Raw genomic sequence first — 10,146 nt, forward strand, 5'->3', positions numbered from 1 at the left:
ATATCTCAAGTTTGACTATGACGCATTATATTAAAATTATAAGATGAAGACGAGAACAATTTGGATAATTGTCAGAAAAGTGACAGGCACTCTTGAGAGAAGAAAGCTTTTTGTATAATGTCCATTACTAGCACGTAAATCAAGTGATATAAAAATAAATGATGTATACTACTGTACATGCCTGTTCATTGAAACACATGTCTTGCTGAATATTTAAATCTAGATTTTCTATGTTTAGGAAGGACAACTCTTAGGTCATTTTCACCACACTCAATAAACGCTACATAGAAGAGTTTTCAAAGGTTTCAAGAGGGTATTTATTACACAGTATGGTCATTCAAAAATAATTGTAATCATGGCGGCGTGAGAAAGAAAACAGGTAAAAAAATGGGAAATTCTCCCCAAAGCACAACAAATTACCCCAGTTAGTGTGTCTAGTCCAGTATATGCCAATGTTGGTCTAAACCAAAGAAAGGTGGAATGAGGTTTCTCACTCAGAGTTTTTCAATTAGTCACACACCTAGCATCTCATTGTGGCGGGCTGCTCTCAGCCAGCTATTGGAGCTGTTTAGCTACAGTCCATAGATCACTACATTTACAACTAGAATTCTTCAAACAACAGAGAAAAGTAATCACATTACTGTAACACTTTATCCAGCACTGACTCTGGCTCCATGCTACTTTAGCTAGCATGTGACGCTAACTGACATGCTGAAAGAGACGATATACTAAACACTGGCACGTTAACATATTAACAAGAGTATGCATGTTGACATGCTAATGTTAGCATTTAGGTCAAACTCAACCAAAGTAACATTACAGGTGAGGTCAACAAAGTGCAGCTTAGATGGATGGAAGTTGATCCAAGTGGCAAGCTGAGTCTGAGATCCCCTAAAATGGACACTGTACAGAGGACAGACCCTTTTGATGTAACGCTAGTTATAAGGATCTAAAAGTAGCACACACAAAAAACCCGCTAACGCAGCAAATTACATACATTTTTTCACATTCCGAGTCTTGAAGGAGAGTTCAGCTACATTTTGAATGTCGAACTTCACTAACTAGTGGTGGTTATGGATTTTCTCACACCTTCTCCCATGAGCTAGATCATGCCAGCTAGCCAAGGGGGTAGGAAGAGGCCAATGGTCCCAAGCAGGCACACAATAATGAACATCCACAGGAAGATGCGGTCAATCACCATTGCGACATACTTCCAATCCTCTTTCACCTGTGTGGAATTACGAGCGGCAGAAAGAGACAGAGAGAAATAAGAGAAGACAAGAAATGAAAAAGTTGTAGTCCATAGTTTGTAAGCAAACATCTAACAGTTACGGATATTTGGAGTCGTGTTTATGGCCACCTGGGTAATGTCAGTCGATTATTCACTCTCTTTTAGATATCAAAAACAATCTTAGTGCTGTAACAAAGTGCATCTTTGGCACACAGTACATTGAAACATTATCCATGTATGGTAAGGATGTTTTTGCTGCAACAGAGAGATATAAAGGACAGGTGCCTTTTTAAGTGTGATATTAGAAGAAGTGGTATTTCATTGATACTCACGCTGAAGTCGGCATCCTCAGCCCTCAGATGGTCTGCAATGTAGTGCACCCCTTCCAGAGCGCGTATAACACTTGGTGAAAGCAGGAATGATGAGTCTGATACTGTGTTATCAGCTTTAGTGGGCCTCTGAGTGGGATTGGTTCTGGCCCCTATTGAAAGTCTGTTTGTCCCTGCAGGCCCTTCCTGTTGGTTCTGGCTGTTCTGTGGGTTTTTCTGTTGCGGTGGAGGGGTCGCCCCTGGAGGTCTGGGCGAAGGAGGGCGAAAGGAGAAGTACGACGTTAGCGTTCCCAGCTCTAAATCCTCATAAGAGCTCCTGTCTGGGTCCTCTGACGTGGTCCCATCTCTTAACCAGGTCGCCGAGGTGCTGAGGCAGTTGCTGGATTTTAACCCGGTTAGCCGTCCCTGCCGGCGCACCAGCGCCGCTTCCTGCTGCATCAGCAACAGCCTGCGACGCCGGCCATTTGGCGCAGGCCGCCGCATGAACAGCCAGCGTGGGATCAGGTTCAAGAACACGGTGTGGACCCAGCGGGGCATCTTGTGAGTGCTGGGGGAGCGATGGTGCACGTTGAGCACGAAGACCGTGATGACGATGGAGAGGGTGACGAAGATCATCGTGAAGAGGAGGTACTCGCCGATGAGCGGGATGACGAGGGACGTGGACGGTATGATCTCGGTGATTAGGAGAAGGAAAACGGTGAGGGACAGCAGCACGGAGATGCACAGGGTGATCTTCTCACCGCAGTCCGAGGGTAGATAGAAAACCAGAACCGTGAGGCAGGAGATCAGCAAACAGGGGATGATGAGGTTGATGGTGTAAAACAAGGGAAGCCTTCGAATGATGAAGAAGTAGGTGATGTCCGGGTAGATCTCATGGCAGCAGTCGTATTTCTTCGTATTGTATGTCCCCACGGCGTTGATGATGGCCCATTCGCCACTCTCCCAGTAGTTGTTCAGGTCCACCGTGTTTTCCGTTCGCTCCAGGTCGATCTTGGCCTTGTCGTACGTCCAGGAGCCAAATTTCATTTTACAGTTCTGTTGATCGAAGGGGAAGAAGGTGACGTCGATGCTGCAGGAGCTCTTGTAAATGGCAGGAGGGACCCAGCGGACTTTACCAGTGTGGAATAGGTGAGCTTTCGTCATATGGGTCACGGCAAACTCTCCATCAGCGCTGGAGAAAGCAGAGACCTCAATTTTTAAATATCTGGGAACTAAGGCTGAAATAGTAGATAAACCTGCTTCCAACTACCCCTTGTGCTGAGAAAAGGATCTTTTCTCACTTTAGAAACTATGCAGTGTAAAAGTATTGATCCCCCAATAATAATAATAGTCTCCAGTAATCTCCCCTCCATTCATCGCTTTAATGGTGATAACAGCTTCTGCTGAAAACGTTATGATGAGTCGTTATCATACCATCAGTTTCACACCTTTTTTTTAAAAATTTAATTTACAGATTGTGATCCCGCCGGCTCGATGGAGCAGAACTCCATCATCAACGCGCTCGGTTTAATCTCCTTGAGGTGGAATTAGGAGAAGGGAGAGCTTTCTCAAAATCTATTTCACACTGTAGCAATTACACCTATGAAGGTTGACGGCATCAACACGCATGAGCAGCGATGCACAATAGAAATGCAGTTAATATAAATGTTCAATATAAATTGTAACAGGAACAACTGTTCGAGCTATATCATAATTTGACTTAAAGCTGTTTTCCAAAGTGAAGGTGTTGAAATATTACCAGAGGAGCAGAATGTTTTATTATCACTAGATGGCGCCATTTTCATACCATACGACATCCAGTAAAGAGGCATCAGTTTGAACCAATATATCATTTTGAGTGTCGCTGTTACTCTGTATCAGCGTCCACTGTTGCATGTCATGAAAAGTGGCTGGCGTGACCTGATGATGAAACCAATTAAATAACGTGCTTATGTGGAGTAGAGCGGCATAGATTTGTCAATTTACCGCTAAGCTGATTGACAGAAAATTAATCAGCAACTATTTGAGTAATCAATTTATCATTTAAGCAACATAAATGCAAGAAGTTAAAAGGTTAAGCTGCTCCGTTGTGGATATCTTATGGATTTCTTTATCCTTTATGACAGTAAACTCTGGGTTTAATAACAAGTCATCTTCCACTCTGGGAGATTGTGATTGCCATTGATTACGGTTTTCCCACAATTAATCTGTTAATTAAGAGAATAATCGACAGATTAAACAATAATAAAAATAACTTGATAATAATTGCAGGCCTAATGGTGAGGTTATTTGTTACCGTCATGTTAGTCTCTTATCACACTTACTTGTTGTAGAGGACAATGTCTGGGACCCATATGAGCTCTGATGGGACTCTTATGGACGTCACGTTGTCATAGTCAGATGGGTTCCAGCGAAGTTTGTAGTCATTCCACTCCTGAGAGACACAAACAACATGTTCTGAAGCAGGCTATGATCCTTGATTGTCATTCAATTCCTCATAAATGTTGTCAAATGTCAGATGTAGGTTTTCATATTCTTAACATTTTAAATCACCAGATCCCCTCTGAGGAAAAAAAGAAAATCTTAATAATGAATCAATACTGACACATTTTTCTGACCTGTTTAAGCCACACGTTGGTTGTCATCATTTGGTTCTTCTCATCCTAGCAGGCAGGCAGGCAGGCAGGCAGACAGACAGACAGACAGACACAGTAGAGACTGAGTTACGTCTGTCAACTAAGGCCAGAGGAATATATGAGAGAAAGGTTCTTGGAGGTTTGTCAAAGGAGACCCAAATATAGCTTGCAGCATCTTTACTTCAATAACTTGATGGATGTGAAGTGTTCTGTAACAGTTTTTCTCTGGCAGGGCAGACGGTGCATAAAGTTTGTTTTTGCTGCTGTATTTTAAAATGCCAAAGAGTCCATACTGTTGGAAAAACCACATAAAACGGAGTAAGGTCGGTTAAAGTTGCAGTGCTCCCTAATATAGGGAATATTAAACACACAAATTAAAGCTCTAGGGATACATTACTGCACTTACACTGCACTGGATGTATACAAATCTGCAACTTGAGTAAAACAAACTCATTTTATTCCAACGAGAATAAAATCTTTGGTTCACATTAAAAGCAGCTTGCACGTCACCAAATATAGCTTGTGTTTAAATATCGCCTCCATGATTGTTTTCCTGCACTGTACGAATTGGACAGACGCATGTGACGACTCACCACATCAATGAGCTGTGCGATGGACAGTCCAAACTTGACAATGACGACGTCAGAGATGTTCGGCACGGGTCTCGACCACTTGTTGTAAACGGCAAACAACTTCTTGAAGAGCTCATCCTCGGCGTGCGAGTAGGTCTTCTCGTGACAAAGAACTGCGGATACATTCTTTCTTGTAATTAAAAAAAATCTTTATCAAACAAACATTTATTGAGGACAGATATAATATGGGTGTATTTATACAACACTGCACTATTCCAGATAAAATTTCACACACCTTTTTTTTTTATATGCACTTACTATTCTACATTTAAATAAACTAATCTGAAGCTGTTAAATCGAACCGCTGTTAGTGCAATTATCCTTTACAAATGTTGACATCAAGGTCATTTTGACAGTAATAATATGTGACATGTTTTGTTCAGCAGTTAATATTTGATGGTATGATAATAAATGCATGTAAAGTGACTACTGAGGGAGACCAAAGGAGTAAATTGCACAGTATATAGAGATCATATCCATGTTCTCTCATCCGCGTCTCCTCTAATCCTCACGTAACAAACTGCAGTGGATCAGGCTGGCATGATATCGTGGATTTTGGGAGTGAAGGTGAGAGTGTTGAACATCTCGTGTTTCGGGCGCAGAAGTCTCCACTAAACATCCCAGACCTTTCTTGGTAAAGTCTTATCGACTTTCCCACATCTTAGCAAATCTTCTGATCTCTTGATCTGAGCTCCCCATGCGAGTCGTCTGCTAAAAAAAAAACCTCTTGAGGTGAGCAGGTGGAGACTGGGGAAGTTTGTCCGTCGGCAGCAACACCGTTTCAGCTGCAACCTCTCTTTTTATCCCTCAAATGTTGTTAATATGTACGTGTTGCTTCACAATGAGGGGTGGCTTAATCAAATTGATTGGGAATATGCAGTCTAGACAGATTTGTGTACAAACTCAAACTGAGTCACTGTATTATTTTTCTGCAGAATGAATAGCAGGGAAATAGACAGTAAATCCCTCCTCTTGGGGATTACAGCTTCCACCTTCATCAATGTAGTCAATTACACACATCATTGCTTGCTTGTGTTAAGTGGAGGTGGGCTAATTTCTCACCAGTGAAGGGTGTTTATTGTCGAGCTGTCTGCCACTCTGTGTTACAGCTGATGCATGAAACAATTAACTCTGTTTTCACTTGAGGCAGAGGGCGATAATATGTTTACATTTGTGTATTCCCTTATCGCTACTGGATTTTAAAAAAAACAACATATATCCTCTGAGGCAAATTTGTGATTTGGGGCTATACAAAAATAAATTGAATTGAATAAAATATAAATATGAACTGAGAAAGAAATGTTTGATTAGCATCCCTTAAATTTGTTTTTCTAAATAATTGCAACCAAAATACGTACTGAGTGGGACATAACTTTAAAAAAATTTAATTTAATTTAAAGCTACTTCAAGGAACTTTAATTTTGCGTTGAATTTGTCAGTCCCTGTGGAAAAAAGTGATAATATTTCTGCGCACCAGAGTCCCTTTAGACTAATTTTACTCCAGCAGGGTCTGACAGTCTGCTCCTGCTCCGTCCTGGTTCTGGTTCCCTTCTAGCCTGCTGGCTGGAGGTGGAGCCGCCGGGGCGCAGAGTTCTCCACCTCCTGCTGGAGCTTCCAACTGCAGGTTGCAGGTGGCTGCGAAGCCGGATCTGGGTCCCTCTGCGGCGGGATGGTTACTGCTGGAGTCTGAGCTGAAGGACTCTCTGGTGAACCTACAGGATTTCATCTGATTTCGCGCAGAATCCGGCCGCGTGGCACCGATGACAAACATTAAGAAATAGCCAATCTTCTTGCTGATATGAAGGTCATATAGAGGCATCAGTATTTAATTAAGACTGTTTCATAACCAGTTAAAAATTCCTCAAAGTAACTTTAAATAAACCATGTAATGGCACCACCGTTTATAAACAACCCCAATTGGCTTTACTGTAATGGAATTTCTAGTCACCTATAGACTGACTCATGACACCACTGATTACTGCAATAAGCCATAGTGTGTAATCAAATTATACTCATTGTTTAATGTACAGACAGAGAATGTATCTTATCTCTCTTATCCAATATCTCATGGCAGCTTCTCTCTAGAGATGTATGTAAGGAAAGTTGAAGTAAAGCATCTTGCCTCAATAATCAATATTTAACAAAAAAAAGAAAATCAATAGAGACGCCATTGGGTTTAGATGCCATAAACACCCACTCCCTCTGGATCTCCGTTTTGACAGCGTGAGGATGTAATGCAACCTCAATGAGGTGTGCTTCCATCAAAGATCCTAAAACGAGACCTTGAGCCACCTGCATCTGGCAGCAGTCACGGTTGCTTAGCAAAGGCCACATCATCGCCTGGCCATCGGTGAGTTGTGGTTCTGACGACCGCAGTATTTACAACTCTTTAGTGTGGGATATGCCAGTGGAGGATAACCAGGTGAGGGGCTTAAATGTTGCATGGACGTGACGGATACATGCAAATCTGTTGATGTGATTTATTTTCCATGCTAATTCCTTAGCCCGAGGGTCTTTAACAGAGAAAGCCTGGACAAATATGCAGATGAAGTCTATGTAACACAGCAGTCTTACACATGTGATCTGTGGATACCATGTGAAGTGACAATTTAGAAAACATATAATTGTTTGTAGAAAAAAAATAAGGAGAAAGAAAGAAAAAGGAGGCATTAGACATGTATGAATTCAGAATTAATTTGCCCATGGTGCACTTGGGCTCATCCCCTGCCATCATGGACTAATTTGATTCTGGCAAACAAGCATGCACCAGAGCCTTCTTATCTGCTCTCTTGACAGTCAGGGCGGCACATGTTCATCTGTCCGTGCATCTGGGGAAGGACCAGATGTGGGACTTGACAAAAGAAAGGCTCTTGGGCGCCAAAGATCAAAGGCTCCTCCTGCTGGCAGAGACTTGAAATGAGACGACACCTCCGACATCCAGCACATTGGGCCGTGCATTTTGTACCGTGGCCAACCCCCTTGGCGAGGTGTATGAAAACACTGACCAGTTTAGATGATAAGAGTCAGCAGCTTCTCAAGCCAGAGGCGCTCTCGTGAAATTGGGCTGTCAAATATTTAAGAGTAAAAAGATCACTTAAAAAAGACAACATGCAAAAAAATGGCCGTTGTCTGAAATTGCAGGAAATTCAGAAAGCTGAACTCCGTCAGTGACATAATGAGATTGGCACGACATCAAGCACCTGCACGTGTGCTTGCTGGAGCATGTCAAGAGAGCAACGGTACATTTTAAACCCTCTCTCTCATACGCCACAAGAAGACACACGTTATCTTAGACCTCTAAGTGAACACTGGTTTGTCCATTTAACTCTTACTTGCATTCGAGTTGAAGGGGAACTCGTAAACGTCAATGTAGAAGCTCGGAATCAAATAAAGCTGCCCTGAGTTCTACTGTCAAGTTGGTGGCTTTAAAGTCAACCTGAAATAAACCATTTTACGACTGTTGATTATTTTCATGATTCAATTATTGTCGGTCAGTGTTACCCAAAGCCCAAGATGACGTCCTCAGATGTCTTCTTTTTGCCCACAACTCAAGAGATATTCAGTTTTCTGTCACAGAGGAATACAGGAACTAGAACATATTCACATTTAGGAAGCTGGAATCAGAGAATTCTTACTTTTTTTCTTGAAAAATGACTCAAACTGATGAACAAAATAGTTGTCTAATTGATACATCGTTGCAGCTCTAAACTAATACATTCTTAGATGCTATTTCCAACAAATATGTTCTCTTGAAAATTGTGCACAATGTATGGAGTATATTTACAGTAAGTATTAACTCTGGACTTCAACCCTGAAACCTGCTCCAAATTCTGACTATATGCATCTTTCTCTTATCCATTGCTGTTTTGATGAAACAAATCTGACCATTAACACCTACTGGAAATATGACTATTACTAAGCTTTTGTAGCATATTGTGTGGAAGATTTTCTCACACTTTTCTAAGGATTTGTACATTTTTTGTGACGCGCAGCTGCCTCTCTCTGACAACTTCTAAATGTACATGGGTAAGGATACCAAACTCTCAGATGGGAACAGAAAGAAGCTTGCTTCATTCATCTTGAGTATATAACACTAGCTCTGTGTTATATGTTTTATTAAAACTAAGAATAAGTGCAGTGGAAGTGAAAGGTGGATTGATTCCTATATGGCGATGATTTAAATGATATAAGAGAAAAGCATTGTGGGAGTTTTCGATGAAAGCAAGCGCGCAGGTGTTGAGACTGACAGGTGAGCTTACAATTAACTACTTTTAAGCCTCATAACTTTTTATTTATTCGACGTTTATCACTTACTATAGTGCAAATAAATGTTGTTTAGCACTCTGACAGAGAGTTAGCTTATCGCTGAGGTAAAATGTGGGTTTAAACGTTCCTCGGTGGCTCCTGTTATAGAAGTCACATTGAAGCCGCTGTACAACACACTTAAGAAAAGTGCTTACCTGACTGACTCAAAAGCAGCAAGTAGAGAACGGTCGTCCTCGCAGAGAACAGGTGGTCGTGTCCCATGTTGCACTCTGCTATTGAGAAGTCCCACTTCACCGGAGAGCACGGAGACCTTTCCGTCCGCTGTCAAAACGTTACCTTGAAACCGTGATTTGTGAGCGAAACCTGGCATCTTCGCAGCCGGGAGGCATATCAGGAGAACTTCACCCGGTACCCCTAGTAAAGCTGCGTTTACTTCTGTGGGCGGGGAGTGAGTATGACGATACTCTGACTGAATAACTTTCCCCTAAAGCTCCGCATCGATGTATGCGTCACTCCTCGCACTATAGCCTTGCCTAGACGGGATGAGAGCGAGTCATGCACCTCTTGTTTGCGCGCTCCGAAAGCCTGTCCACGCGCCTGAGTTGGTGAGCCATCCGGTGCTGAATCAGGGAGCGGCACCTGAACACCGTATCTTATCTCTGCTGTATTTGCAGATTAAAGTACCAGATCATAATACTGCCTAACTCAGATATCAAGTAATTCGTTGATGAAAAATAGTCCGGCTTTATTGCTGTGTATGTCTTATCCAAACAATTCCACCTTTTTACGCACGGTGCCAAGATTTTACGCGTCCTTGGTGCCCCGATTTAAGTATTCTATATCCATTAAAATTTTAATTAGCTCTTTTCCATGATTGGAAGCGTTGTTAGTGGCCACTCTGGTATCGGCTGGGTCCGTAAAACAGCATCATCCAGTGTGAGAAGACAGGACACGTCTGAGTACTTCGCGTCTTTCATCTGGTACCTACAACAGTCCCTCCTCCTTTCTCGCTCTTGCTCAATCGTGCACACACACACACACACACACACACACACACACACACACACACACAC

The 10,146-nt window shown here is 42.2% G+C and overlaps 1 protein-coding gene across 1 annotated transcript; it reads right to left on the reverse strand.

Annotated features, from left to right (window-relative positions):
- Positions 1–298: 298 nt before the first annotated feature.
- On the reverse strand, positions 299–10,050 carry chrna2b (cholinergic receptor, nicotinic, alpha 2b (neuronal)). The gene is made up of 6 exons (XM_031870296.1): positions 9,268–10,050; positions 4,769–4,920; positions 4,158–4,202; positions 3,864–3,973; positions 1,564–2,731; positions 299–1,228 (listed from the first exon to the last, which is right to left on the reverse strand). Exons 1-6 carry the CDS (start codon positions 9,332–9,334, stop codon positions 1,103–1,105), a joined length of 1,668 nt encoding a protein of 555 aa, XP_031726156.1. The 5' UTR covers positions 9,335–10,050; the 3' UTR covers positions 299–1,102.
- Positions 10,051–10,146: the final 96 nt, after the last annotated feature.

Source organism: Anarrhichthys ocellatus, unplaced genomic scaffold (genome assembly GCF_004355925.1).
Source record: "Anarrhichthys ocellatus isolate YVR2014 unplaced genomic scaffold, GSC_Weel_1.0 scaffold52, whole genome shotgun sequence".
NCBI lineage: Eukaryota > Metazoa > Chordata > Actinopteri > Perciformes > Anarhichadidae > Anarrhichthys > Anarrhichthys ocellatus.

Bases quoted from the DNA above. Each gene is read 5' to 3' on its own strand.
- chrna2b (XM_031870296.1), bottom strand. From the start codon at position 9,334: ATGGGACACGACCACCTGTTCTCTGCGAGGACGACCGTTCTCTACTTG. The intron at 3,974-4,157 runs GTCAGAAAAATG...TGTGTCTCTCAG, and splicing joins CCAACGTGTGGCTTAAACAG to GAGTGGAATGACTACAAACT. The intron at 1,229-1,563 runs GTGAGTATCAAT...AATTCCACACAG, and splicing joins CTGAGGATGCCGACTTCAGC to GTGAAAGAGGATTGGAAGTA.